This window comes from Arvicola amphibius, chromosome 10, assembly GCF_903992535.2.
Source record: "Arvicola amphibius chromosome 10, mArvAmp1.2, whole genome shotgun sequence".
Taxonomy (NCBI): domain Eukaryota; kingdom Metazoa; phylum Chordata; class Mammalia; order Rodentia; family Cricetidae; genus Arvicola; species Arvicola amphibius.
The window spans coordinates 79,806,291-79,820,728 of NC_052056.1; the positions used below are offsets into that span (position 1 = coordinate 79,806,291).

The 14,438-nt window shown below is 45.4% G+C and overlaps 1 protein-coding gene across 8 annotated transcripts in view; it reads left to right on the forward strand.

The window, feature by feature from the left end:
* The first annotated feature begins 857 nt into the window (after window positions 1–857).
* Atxn2 (ataxin 2) overlaps window positions 858–14,438 on the forward strand; it is a 93,853-nt gene continuing 80,272 nt past the window's right edge. Inside the window, exon 1 of one of the 8 annotated variants that reach the window (XM_038346533.1) lies at window positions 858–1,486. In XM_038346533.1, the coding sequence (XP_038202461.1) occupies window positions 858–1,486 (629 nt within the window). The remainder of the gene's footprint in view (window positions 1,487–14,438) is intronic. The other 7 variants (XM_038346540.1, XM_038346537.1, XM_042055917.1 and 4 more) reach the window with 7 other exon arrangements.

A 14,438-nucleotide genomic window follows, 5' to 3' on the forward strand; every position in this document is an offset into this window, starting at 1 on the left:
CTGCGGCCCATCATTTTCTTAAGCAATTTCACTTAAAAAAGAAAAACAAAAAAACTTAAACTCATTGCAAAAAAAAAAAAAAAGTTACCTACTTGTTTCCAATATAATTACAACACGTTAAAAAACGCACTACAGTGTTTGGCGGCCTCTCTGAGTTAAAGTAAAACTTCTAAAAGGGTCAAGGTCTAAAGTTCACATTTCTGTAAGGTCTGTTTTGGCTTCACTGAGGGAGACCCCATTATCCATGGCAAGACCCCATTATCCAGTTCTTCCAATCACGTCCATTTCCTTTCGAGTCTCCCGAAGGAGGAATATAAAGTTCGGGTGAGGGAAAACGGGTTCAAATGAAGGTCAGATACCCAACAGTTAGCTGGGGTGGATAAAATGGGGCAAAGTGAAGCAGCTGGCGGTGGCTTCACTGGTGGCAACCTTCCCATGCTGGCAGGGAAACTAAACACGCAGTGGCACCTGGGGGTCTACTGTGAGCCAGGCCCGGGGTTCGCGGAAGAAACCGCGGGTCTCCGCCCCGAAGGCGCCCGAGGGCCATCCTCTAGGCTGTAGGCACCGGAGCAGCTCGGGCGCCCCGCAGGCGAAGATCAGCACTCCCTCCCCGAAAGGCAGACCCGCCTCAGCGAGGGCGGATCCCCGCGGCCCTCGCCCGACCCCCCGAGAGCGAACGCGGCCCAGCGCTGCGCCCGCTCCTCACGTGTCCCGGCCGGCCCACCAAGCCGTCTCACGTTCGACTTCCGCTTGACCCTTCCGACTTCCGGTAAAGAGTCCCCCACCCCCAGCTCCGTTTCGCATCTCCGCGCCCTCCCGGCCGCGTCGCCCCGTGCGCGCCCGCGAGCCGGGTTCCCATGCTTCCGTCGACCGCCGCCGCTCAGCGGCCCGTGCCGGGCCTGGAGCCGCGCCGCCTGCCGGGCTGGGCCGCGCGGCGCTCGCTCCCGCGGACGGCGCGGCGCGGCGGGCGGGGCGGCGCGGCGACGTATCCCTCCGCCGGCCCTCCCCCGCGCGGCCCCGGCGCCCCTCCCCGCGGGCCGCGCTCGCCGCCCTGCGCCTCAGACTGTTTTGGTAGCAACGGCAACGGCGCGTCCCGGCCTGGCTCCCGGCGGCTGTTCGGTGTCTGCGGGCCTCCCCGCCCCTTCGTCGTTGTCCTGCTGCCCCTGGCTCCTGCGACCGCGCCAGCCCGCGCCTGCCCGCTTGGCGTCCGCGCGTCCCCGCCGCGCTCCGGCGTCTCTTCAGCGCGCCCGGCTCCCGGCTGTCCCCGCCCGGCGTGCGAGCCGGTGTATGGGCCGCTCACCATGTCGCTGAAGCCGCAGCCGCCCGCGCCCGCCAGTGGCCGCAAGCCCGGCAGTGGCCTGCTCTCGTCGCCCGGCGCCGCGCCGGCCTTGGCCGCGTCGTCTTCGGCTTCCGCGGTGCCGGCCCCGGCTGCGCCGGTGGCGTCTTCCTCGGCGGCCGCGGGCGTCGGCCGCCCCGGTCTGGGCAGGTGGGTGTCGGCTCCCCAGCCCCCTCCGCGCCCGCCGGGCCGATCTCGCGCCGCTCGTCCCCTCCCCCGCCTCGCCCCGTGACCGGCCCGCATCTCGGTGGGCTGGGGTCCCGCGGAGGGGCGCGAGGCGCCGGTCGATTCTTCGGGCTTCTCAGGCCGTGTCCAGCCTCCTGCACCATCCCGTCCCCTCCCCCAGACGGTTAAGATGGACGGCTGGGGCGGCCCTCTGCCCCTCGTGTGTGCGAGAGGCGATTGGCATCCCCGCCCCACCCCCTTCCAGCGTCCCCTACCCGTGATGGAAGGGCGGCTGGGCCTGGGTGCACGTCGCAGGGGTCCCTGTCCTGAAATGAGCCACTTAGCCAGATGGGGGAGCCTGGAGGGAGGAGGGGAAGGTGAGGTCCAGCCGCCCCAAGTAGGGTCAGCCGGTTGTCCTGCAGATCTAACTCCCGCCCCGCAGCCCCTAGGACGGTGGTCATCCGAGGCGAGGTGGTGGTTAGCGGCCGCCCGCACCCATCCCCCCCCTTTAGATCTGGGGCGGCGGGGTTCCCGCGGCGGGCTGCCCTCCCCCAGCTGGGGAAGGGGTGGGAGTGCCCGGCTCCCTTCGGGCCGGCCTCCCTCCTTCCCCGCAAGGTCTCCTGCGCGCGGGTGGTGGCCGATCCGCATTGCTGTTCCTCGTCCGCTGAGCAGAAGGCGTCTTTGAATAGAGGTGGGCGAGGGCCGGATTCTCGAGGTGGGTTGGCGGCGGGCAGCGGACACGCAGCTCATTTTCCCCGCAGCCCCCGTCCCAATTCCTGAAATTTTTAGGGATGAGGAACCGCAACAGAGGAGTTTTTGGGTGCGGGTTCTGATGGCAACATCGCGGGTGTTGGCTTGCGCCCGCGCCCCCTTCTCCTTTCCTCTCCCCTGGGCCCGGTTTTGTTGGTAGAAGCTGGAAGCCGGGTGCTGTCCTGTGTGACTGGGCTTGACTCTGGAGGGTGTGCGCGCGCGGGGGTGGGGAGGGGTGGAGGTGATTGTCAGTTCGTATTTCACGAACTAAGAAAACGCTTAGTGTTAAAACCGGGAGGCAAATGCCAATAGACTCCATTCCATTGTGGCCGGTGTCCTTAACTTGGGAAGTGCCGCCAGAGCTTACCAAGGGCATGCAAGTCCATTTCCCCTGTGCCCCGAGTCCATCCGTGTTACAGGCACTACTGTGCCTCCCTCTGGCCTAGGCCTGGCTGGCAGAGCCTTGACCAGCCTCCTCCTTAAATAGACATCCAGAACTTAGGAGGTGGGCTATGGGGATTTTTCATGTACTGAGTTTTCTTTTTAGCCGCAGTTTCCAGTCGTCCATTTCTAGAGAGTGTTCCTTTACAGCAGAAGTTAAGCCGTGGGGTGAATCAGAGCAGGTTTTTAAGTGATCCTACTGGGAACAGTCTGTTTTTTACTTTATTCCCCCACACTTCCAATTTTCCTTAGCATGAGACATTTCAAACCCTCCTTAGCCTGTTTAGTTCAAATTAAACCATTTTTCCCCCAACTCTGAAGTTAAGGTTTTATAATTTGAGTTTCTTTTGTTTTGTCCTTGACTTTTAGTGAAAAACGAAAAATATTTAAATTTATGGATGCATCCCATTTTCTTTGCTTTTCCATGTTTTCCCTTTAGTTACCAGAGAGTGGCAGATGTATTTAACTTGTTCAAATACCAACTAAAACTAAAGTTTCTAAACTTCACTATCTCCTTAGGCATAAAGATTAGGTTGTAGTGGAATTATTCTACAGGGAGGTGAGCATCTCCGATGAGCAAGGCAAGAGTACCAGTCATCTTTCTGCTCCTGAGGGTCCTCAGAAGTTAAAGGCATTTAGAGTTTTCCTTGTTTTGAGTTCTGTCACTTGAAGCATACATGTTAGCACTCATTCTTTTGACAAAGTTTGTAGTCCAATATCAGACTCAGAATATTTAATTTTGTTCTGTACAGAGCCTTGGTTAATGTTGACACTGGTAGAATAGTTCTCAGTCTTCTCTGGGTTCTTTGTAAATCCATTACAACCTCTAGAATTTTGCTTGGGTTTGTATGTGTCACTAAAAGTAAGACTGTCAATGTGGCTGAGGAAGGGGAGGATGTAGCATTGGGGGCCGCTGAGATGGGTCAGTGGGTAAAGGTGCTAGCTGCTAGGCCTGTCAACCAGGAGTCCCGCCCCACCACCAGGGTTGCAGCAAGCAACTGACTACTGCCAGTTGTCCTCTGACCTCCACATACCTGCCAGGGGCATTTTCTCCCTCCCCCACAATAAATAAACTTAAAAGAAGAATTAACAAGAAAAAGTGGCATTGATAATGTTATGTTTGTGGCAGCAAAATATTCTTCCCAGCCTAGAAGTTCACTGATGTTGAAGCACCATTTTATTTCTGGACCTTCCCCAGCCTGGAACTCTAACCCAGGGCCTTGCTTTTGCTGGACTAGGACTTAGCTACTCAGCCAGCCTGAGTCAGACTTAGTTTTTTTTTTTTTGTTTTTGTTTGGTTTTTTGAGACAGGGTTTCTCTGTAGCTTTTGGAGCCTGTCCTGGAACTAGCTCTTGTAGACCAGGCTGGTCTCGAACTCACAGAGATCCGCCTGCCTCTGCCTCCCGAGTGCTGGGATTAAAGGCGTGCGCCACCGCCACCCGGCTAGACTTGGGTTTTGTGTGAAAAGAATTGAGAACTTTTTCCTTAGAAAAGAACTGTGTGATCACTTTTTAAAAATCTTAACACAGTTGCACCTAAACCCACTGCTTGTTCTAGACTTTGACCTTTTCCTTGTGAGGCTGTGCTTATGTGCGATCAACCTTGTTCCCCCTTAACCTGGTGGATTTTTTAAAAATTCTTAAATAGTAACTTACCTACTAAGCTAAGTTTCTACCTAACTTTTGGGAATTTAGGTTTTTTTTTTTGTTGTTGTTTTGTTTTTTTTTTGGTTTTTTTTTTGTTTTTTTTTGTTGAGGTGGTACAGTGAAATCTTCATACTGGAATCTTTTTGTTTCAGTTTTATTTTTCCCTAGAGAAAGTGCCGAGAAGTGGTTTTACTAGGTCAAGGACTCTTAAGATTTTACGGCTCTCAGGTTGTGCCATGTTATTTCTCAGATGGCTTAGTGGGCTCTAGAGCCAAGAAGGCAGCTCTACTGTGGAAATGTTTCTTTGTAGTTGTCAGCTGCTTTTGGGGTTAGGGGACGTAGCCTTCTGTGTCAGGGTCATATACAAACAGGTGGTTTCCTGTGTATTCTTCCTAGTTTCTGTATTTTAAAGATCTTTTTAAAATTTTCATATGGATGACTGTTTTGCTTGCTTGTATGTTAAGTATACTGCATGAATGCCCAGTGTCCACAGAGACCAGACGAGGGCCCTGTATTTTCTGGAACTGGAGTTAGCAACAGCTGTGAGCCATCTTGTGGGTGCTGGGAACCAACTTGGGTTCCCCACAGGAACAAACAGTGCTGTTAATTCCTGAGCCATCCATCCAATTCCTCTTGGTTATTTTTTTTTTTTTGAGTTTTTAAAACATTTTTATGTGTAAGAGTATTTTGTGTGTATGTTTGTAAGTACCCTGCATGTTTGTCTGATGCCCAGAGGCCAGAAGAGGGCTTTGGATCCACTGGAGCTAGAGGTGGGGACCGTTGTTAGCCACCATGTAGGTGCTGGGAACTGAACTCGGGTCCTCAGCTATAGCAACAAATGCAAGGGTTGGTGCCCTTAATCCCAGCACTAGTGAGATGGGGACAAGTGGATCTTTTGAGTTTGAGGCTAGCCTGGTCCACATAGGAAATAGACTTACAAGAGCAGCAAGTGCTCTTAACCACTTCAGCCCTTGTGTTTGAGTTTTATTCGAGCTTTCACTGGACTATATGTAATATTTTGGAGCCTGTAGTATATATTACAGATGTAGATCCATGATTTCTGAAGGAACTGTTTAAAAACTTTGGGAATTTTTCTTTTTTAATTAATCCTCTTATTTATGTTATTAGCTGTTTATGATCATTTTTGAAAAAAAAATTCTGATTGTGATTAATGCCAATAGGATTTACTGAAGGAGGTAGAGGTAGGAGGATCATGAGCTCCAGGTTAGCCTGGGCTACACATTTGCCTTGAAGTGGTTGCCCATTCCTTTAATCCCAGCACTTGGGTGGCAGAGGCAGGCGGATATTTGTGTACGAGGCCAGCCTGTTCTACAGAGTGAGTTCCAGGACAGTCAAGGCTACACAGAGAAACCCTGTCTTGAAAAAACAAAACAGTGTATGAATGTTTTGTTGCATATTTGTATATGTTTGCCACAAGTCTGCCTGGTGTCTGTGAAGATCAGAAGAGGAGGTTGGATTCCCTGGAATTGTAGTTAAGGGTGGTTGTGAGCTACCATGTGGGTGCTGGGAACTGAACCCGGGTCTTTGAGATCAGATCTTTTGTAGGTTGATCTTGAATTACTGGTGAGGATGATATTGAACTTTTGGCCCTCCTCCTGCCTTCTCCCAAGTGTTGGAATTGTAGGTGTGTACCTGGTTTATGCAGTACTGGGCATGGTAATTCAGTGTTTATCTGCATTTTAGGCAAACATTGTACAAATTTAGCTACATTCTCAGCCCTTATTTAGTGACTCTACTGGGAACCAGCATTTGTTAATTCATATTCCTTCCTTTCCTCTTCATTGGGGTTAGAGTTGGGTGGGTCAGTATCTTTGTAGACCAGGCTGCCCTTCATATTTGTTGTTGGGTTTTGTTTTGTTTGTTTGTTTGTTTGTTTGTTTGAGACGAGGTCTAAGTAGCCTTGGGCTTAAAAGCATGTGCCACCTCTGGTTTGTTGACCTAGACATCTTTCTTTTTTCAATTTACTTTTAAAAATTTATTGTATGTATGTGAGTCTGTGTACTTGCGTACCACATGTGCAAGAGCCTGAGGAAGCCAGAAGAGGGTACTAGATCTCCTAGAGTTGGAGAGGGAAGCAGTCATGAGCTGCTATGTGGGTACTGTGAACTGAACCTTGGTCTTCTGGGAAAGCAGTAAGCACTCTTAATTAAGGAGCTAACTCGCAAGCCCAATTTTTAGCTTTGATTTTTTTTTTTTTCAGATGGGTTCTCTATTATGTAGCTCTGTCTATCCTGGAACTTGCTTTGTAGACCAACCTGGCCTCTATTCTCAGAGCTCTGCCTGCCTGTGCCTCCTGAGTGCTGGGATTAAAGATGTGCACTATAATGCCTGGTCCATTGTTATGTTGGCCTGGAACTTGCTACTTAGCATGAATCTGCAGGGTGCATCCTACTTCTTTCTGCTTTGATAGTTCTGGGATTACTGATAGACACCATGGTAGGCTCCTACACCCACCTTTATAAAAAGTGTGTGTGTGTGTGTGTGTGTGTGTGTGTGTGTCTGGCATATTTCACAGTGTGTTGGTGGAAGTCAGGTTAACTTGGAGGAGTTGGGTCTCTTCCTACCCTGTGGGCCAGGGAGGTAGAAGTCAGGCTGCCAGACCTGGGGACAAGTGTATTTACTTATTGAGCCAGTTACCAGACCTCTCAACTTTTTGAAAATTTTCTCTGATTTTCCAGCTTTTTTTTTAAATGTCAGAGACATTCCATAAATTCATATCTCTTCAAATGCCTAGAACTCTGCATTCAGCACAAATTCTTGAGCATCTGTAAGGCAGTGCTACATTCTTGGGATGTACTTATGATTAAAACAAAGGTAATTGCTCTCCTACAGCTCACATTCCTTTTTTGAGCCTTGAAACTAGCTCCCTGTGTGGCCCAGGCTGTCCTGTGTCAGCTCTGGTTTTTTGGGATTGCACCTAGCTCACCATATATTGTGAGAGGCAGGCAGTCTTAAACAACACATCTGTGGATAGCATTAGACAGGGCTGGGATTAGAGGAAGCAGATTAATGGCATAGACAGTTTGAGGAAGGGGATGGCTGCAAATTTAAGTGGATTAGAGGAGCCTCCCTGAATAGTTAACAGTAACTGGTCTTAATTTATGAATTGAAGTTAGTTGCAATTCATAAATTAAGGCTGGCTCATTTTGTCATCTTTGAAAGGGTATTGATAGCTGTTTGATTATTAAACTAGCAGAAAGGTTAATTGATATTTAGGTCATTAGAGATAAACTACTAAAGTCTGTTAATAAAAAAGAAAGACATCTTTTTGCTGTTCTTTTGTACTTAACATATTTTACCTGATTTGTTTGGTTCAAATATGTGGAGATTGCTTTTCTGTGTTTGAAAGAAAAAGCAATGCTGGAGCTGCTTAGAGTTCTGTGTGCTGAAGTCTGGCAGAGGAGACCTTTATGGGCTCAGGCTTGGTGTTTTGTTTTTCTAATTAGACATGGCAGTTTTACAGAAGGGATGGGAACTCACCATCCTGTTTAATAGTCACACAATGCAGACTTAAAGAACCATCACATTCTTTTTGTCCTAAATAGCTTCAGTCGTGCTAGAACTTTATTCTACTATAGCACTGTGCGCGCACAAACACATTCTCTTTAGAGACTTTCCTTGAATTATAATGTTCTATTTTGGCTAGGTAGAAATTGCTTTTAGTATTATATAGTGTAGAGCAGGTACAAAAGTCTATTTTTACAGTTATTTGAAGTGATGGTGACAGCTTCAGTGGAGATGTAAATGGAATTTGTTAGGCTAACCTACTGCTGGGGTTTTTGAATTGAAAATGTTTGGGGGAGGGATGCAGTTCAGTAGTAGAGGGTTTACTTAGTATTCAAGAGACCCTAGATTGAATCTTAGGTTCTGTCAAAGAAAAACATTGATTTGAAGTTGCCTTGAAAAAAAATTAAAAATACATGGATGAGTGAGTTTGAGGACAGCCTGGTGTACATAGTGAATTCCAAGCCGGCTATGGCTACATAGCTAGACCATGTCTCACAAAGATGGGGCAGAGTGAGTGAATAACAGCAAAAGTCTTGGGGGTGTTTGAAGTGTGTGAGGCTCATCTGTCCTTGGAAGGGGTGCAGTTGCCTGTTAGGAATGTGTCACTTAAATGCAAGCATAGTGCTAACTTCACCTGTCTGCTTCCTTAGTTGGCAGACACAAAGCATGCTTCTCAGGAAACTGCCTGTTGCTGGGTAGGAAGCTTTGAATTGGTGGTTAAGTCTAGAATTGCTAAGACATTTTTCAATTTGTACCTTAAAACTAATGTCACCTAAGATGGAAAATGTGGTTTATTTAGGGATAGGACCTTACTTTTCCTAGGCTTGCCATGAATTTATGATTTTTCTATCTCAGCTTCTCAACTGCTGGGATTATAGGCAGGTGCCATCAACACCTAAATGTTCTTAAGGTAGTTTTTTTTTTTTAAATCCAGAAAGAATGCCTTATGTCTTTGAAGATGAACATCTCTGTAGAATGTGATGTACTTCCATGAAGGCATTTGAAACACATATTTCAGTTCTATAGGTGGTTGTGCCATAAGCTACCTTCCTGTTTAATACAGTTGGGATCTTGTAATTTATATGTATGCTATGTTTGTCCAATGTTAGACAAAACAGACATGTGAAATATGGTATATAATAGGGATATATACAGGATGTGGTCTGTGCTGTCCTGGAGTGCAGAACAAATTTACTTGTGAAATTAGTAAGCAGAGATCAGAGTATTTACTTACTCATAGATGGGTTTGTTTTTTTTGTCTTATAATTGGAAAAAGTTTTATGTTGTTTTCAGAATAGTAAAATATTGGTAGGCATGTTAGTGCATGCTTTTAATTTAGCACTTAAGAGACAGATAAGCATTTCCCTTAGTTTGAGACCAGCCTGAGTTCTAGACCAGAGGTACACAATGAGACTTTGAATAAATAAATAAATCTCACTGGGCAGCAAAATGTCTCAAATACCAAAATGATCCTTTTTAAAAGATACCCACCTTTACATATTTGTATATGATATGAACAGAGATATGGTATATAGATTTCTCTCACTTCTCACCCCACTGAGGCAACAACGTTTCTTTGTGTAGCCTTGGCTGTCCTGAAACTCTCTATGTAGACCAGGTTGGTCTTGAACTCAGGGATCCACCTGCCTCTACCTCTGCCTCCCAAGTGTTGGGATTAAAGGTTGCCTGGCAGGATTTTTATTATATTATTATTATTATTATTACTATTACTATTATTATTATTATTATTTTTATTATTTGGTTTTTCGAGACAGGGTTTCTCTGTGTAATAGTTTTGGAGCCTGTCCTGGAACTCACTCTGTAGTCCAGGCTGGCTTCAAACTCAGAGAGATTCCTCTGCCTCTTCCTCCTGAGTGCTGGGATTAAAGGTGTGCATCCCAGTGGGTTTTTTTTAATGTGTACATATCTGTGTGTGATTGCCATATGCTTTATTTTATTTTATTTGTGTTTGGGTGTTTTGCTTGCACACATGCTTGTGCACCACAAGTAGGCAGTGCAGGAGGCAATTAGATGGGGACTGGAGTTATAGTTATAGACACTGTTCTTACCTCTTGAGCTGTTTCTCCAACCCCCAGGATTTCTTTTATCACCTTGAGTTTGGCTCACTAAATATGTCTTGTTCCCTAATTGTTTTTATTTTTAATATTTATTTATTAATTATGTATACAATATTCTGTCTGTGTGTATGCCTGCAGGCCAGAAGAGGGCACCAGACCCCATTACAGATGGTTGTGAGCCACTATGTGGTTGCTGGGAATTGAACGTAGGACCTTTGGAAGAGCAGGCAATGCTCTTAACCTCTGAGCCATCTCTCCTGTGTAAGTGTAATGTGACATTTGTTTAAACAATATTTTTATTTTTACTTTTTTTTTTTTAACCATAGCCCAGGCTGGGCTTAAATTTGGTATGTAGCCAAGGAAAGGTTTTTATTCAGTACTGTGCATTGAACCCAGTGCCTTTTGCATACCAGGCAAGCACTGTACTTCCTATCTGGCCTTCCACTTAGTTTAATGAAAAACAAAATTACATATGCTTTTTTTTTTTGTTTTGTTTTGCGAGACAGGATTTTTCTGTGTAGTCTTAGCTATCCTGGAAATAACTCTGTAGACTAGGCTGGCATTGAACTCAATAGAGATCCACCTGCCTCTGCCTCCTGAGTGCTGGGATTAAAGGTATGTGCCACTGCTTGGCCAAAATTACTTACGCTTTTAAATTGTGAGTGTGTTAAAAAGTAAAACCTTCAGAGGCAAATGTGACTGACAACAATGAGAAAGAACAGTGTGATAAGAGGTTAAGAGACATGAGACCTCAAAAAACATACTTCACTGGGTGTTTTGACTAAGTTGATGACCCTGGGCTTTAGGCCCCAGGGCCATTACTATGCCTTTATAGCACACTGTAATTAACATGCTCACAGTGGTGACTCATAAGATTAAATTATTTTTTAATATATTTCAAACAAGTATTTTTCAAACTGCAGATCATGACTCTTGATTGGATTATGAAATCACTTTTGGTTAAAAGTTGTTGCCCTAACCTCTCTGGAGAATATGCCTCACTATTTAGCTCTACTTAGGCTGGGATTTGCTATGTAGACCAGGCCGGCCTCTGGCAAAGATGTCTGCCTCTGTCTGTCTCCCTTGCGCTAGAATTAAAGGTATGCACCATTGAATCTGGCCGTACATTTTTCATTTTTCTTTTTTTTCTTTTTTCTTTCTTTTTTTTTTTTGCGACCCACTGAATCCAGTTACTTCTGTTGAAATGTGGACTGGTACTGGCTTGCTCTTTTATAGTTCATAACTGCATGAGTTCATACAGCGACCATACATGCTAGGAAGACAGCACTCCTCTCAACCCCTTATTCTTAAAATCTTTCTGCTCCTTATTTCATGTTATTTCTTGAGTCTGGGGCAAGGTGTGTGCCCTGCCTAAGCACTTAACTCTCACTTGCAGCATTCTGACCAGTATGAGTGTCTGCATTAATTATTGCCCACTGCAGAAAGAAACTTCTGCTCAATTAGCAGCCCTAATCTTTGGGTATAAACTTATCTAAAGTATTTAGAAGGCAGTTGGACTACATGTCATTTAGCAGACTAACACAATTAGCTTCTGTATGGCTGTGTTCTGAGCCAGTGGGTTTGACCAGGTTTACAGCATCAGAGTGTGAGTTGTTTTCTGATTGTATTAGTTGTAGCTAGGGGCTTGTTTCATCTCCTAACTCAGGCTGTCTGAGTTAGGGAGCTCTGTTTGTTTCATTATATCTCTTGGCTCAGAGAAGGTGATTGGCTGTTTGAGTGAGGGCTCAGTTTCTTTGTGTAGTAAAGACCCGCTTTAGTAAGGACTACAAGTAGGGTTCTGGTGGCTCTGTGGTGTAGTGGTGAATGCCCTGCTTCCAACCCTGGCACCACACGTAAAAAAGTGAGACACTAAATTCTCTCTACCTTCCATGCTTGTCAGTTCCCTTCATGGCTCTCCACTTAAAACCATACAGCTTTGAAGCTAGAAGGTTCTGGTGGGTTTTTTGTTTCTTGGCTTTTCAAGACAGTGTTTCTGTGTGTAAAAACCCTGACCTGGAATTCTCTCTGTAGACCTGGCTGGCCTTGACCTCACAGAGATCAGCCTGCCTCTTTTCTGAGTGCTGGGATTAAAGACGTGCATCACCATGCCCAGCTTGGTTCTGGTGATTCTTAGTATTCAGTTCTATTTTCTATTTACAGATGAAGAAACTGAGGCCAATGATATTTGCCAAGTCGCTCATCTTTGACTACATAGCTGGTAGTAGAAGGAGGTCCACTTTAAAAAAGTTTTTTTTTTTTAATTTCTGTTTGTTTATTTTGAGCAATAGCTCCCTCCATCCAGCCCAGGACCTCAGTGATCTATACCTGGGCTCCATTTTTACGCTTTTCTTGTATCATCTCTGGTTGGGATCAGCTTGCATTGTCTTCTAGATATAGAGGAGGGACACAACACAAATGGCTCCATTAAGTTTATGTTCTCTGTAGTTGGTTAGTTATTGACTGTGGAAGTGGTTCCACTGTGGGAATAATGTATTGAAGCCCCCCTTTTGCAGTAATTTCTGTTTGCCAGGCTTGAGGACACTGTTGTGGACAGGTGAGATAAGATCTTTTCTTGGAGCTCCCATGCTAGTGTAGATAGCAGAAAGTAGTTAAACATCTCACCTATGATAACTAAGGCAGTTGAGGAGCTAGTGCTTTGTCCTATTGCCCTTTTGTTTTGTTCTTGTTTTTTGTTTTTTCCAAGTCAGAGTTTCCCTGTAAAACAGCCCAGGCTGTCCTGGAACTCACTCTGTAGACCAGGCTGGCCTTGAGCTCACAGAGATCCGCCTGCCTTTGCCTCCTGAGTGCTGAGATTAAAGGTGTGTGCCACCACTGCCTAACTTGAACATTTTAGGGTACATAGTGGGGCACTGCCTTAACCCCCTAAAAAGGGGCTAGCAAGTTGGCTAAGGTAGGCATTTGCTTTTGGGTCATCTGAGTTCAGTCTATAAGCCAGATGATGGTAGGAGTGAACCAGTTCCTGCAAGTTGACTTCTGAACTCCATGCACATTCTGTGGCATGTACATTTCCCCCCAATAAATAAATGTAATAAAATATATTTGTCCTGGAGAGTTAAGAGCACTGGCTGATCTTTCAGAGGACTCAGGTTTGGTTTCCTGTACCCACATGGTAGCTCACAGTTTCAGAGGATCTGATACCCTCTTCTAGCCTCTGGGCAGTATACATATATTGTTCACAGACATACAGACAAAACACCCATACACATAAATAAACAAATGTATTTTGAAAAAGTTCCTTAAAAATGTAAAAAAAAAATACTTCTAAAAGATCTAAAGGATTCTATGCAAAACTCTGGTCACTCATGAATATTTTCAGCAAAGTGGCAGAATATAAAATTAACATAAAAATCTGTATCCTCTATACTAGGGACAAACATGATGAAGAATCAGGGAAACAGTCCCATTTAAAATTGCTCAAAAAAATCTGGTCAGAATATACACTTATGTTCCATCAAGACCAGATCATTGGTACTTAATGCCAGGCTTCTTTCCTGGTGGCAGTGCACGGCCATGTGCCTTTTCCTCTGTAATTTATACCTTTAAGTGTTTAAGTTAATATCTGATATGTATTAAATGTTCACACACATATATAACACACACATATATATATATAATTTTTTGTTGGCCATTTTCTCCAGGCTGGCCTTGAATTCACAATTAGATTACAGTTGTATGCTACAACCAAGCATATGTTCATTTTGTACTTTTTTTTTTAAATGCAAAGCCAGGTTTTATTTCAGGAAGGTTTTTTAATGTTTTTAATTTTTTTATGATTTATTTTATGTGCATTGGTTTGAAGGTGTCAGATCCTCTGGAACTGGATTTTCAGACAGTTGTGACCTGCCATGTGGGGGCTGGGAATTGAACCCGGGTCCTCTGGAAGTGCAGTCAGTGCTCTTAACCGCTGAGCCATCTCTCCAGTCCTCATTTTGTACCTTTATCATGTAGTAAAAGGCTTGTATCTGCTAGACCAGGACTTTTTAAAAAAAGGTGAATGAAACATTTCTCTCCCTTTGTAGGTTCCCCAGTGCCGCAAGAAAGAGGTGGGCACACATACATTATGAACTGTTAGCCCTGTGGTAGATCGTAATGACTTCTCTTTAGATAGGGTCTCACTATGTTAGCTCTGGCTGTCCTGGGGAACATCGTGTAGACCAGGCTAGGCTCAAACTTGGAGATCCTCTTGCCTCTGCCTCCCAAATGCTGGAATTTAAAGCATGCGCCAACACACCCAAACTGACTAAGTCTCACCCCCAAGGCGTGGTCTCACTTTGTAGTTTTGGCTGTTGACCAGACTGTTTCAAACTCAGCAATCCTTCTGCCTCTGCCTCCCACGTGCTGGGATTAAAGACATATACCACTACCCTTTGCTCCTGAGTTTTTATGATGGAAAATGTCCTTCATTTGTAAAAATAGATCAATTAAAAGAACCTTCTATACACTTCAGCCAGCTGTAGCAGTATCACTAAATGG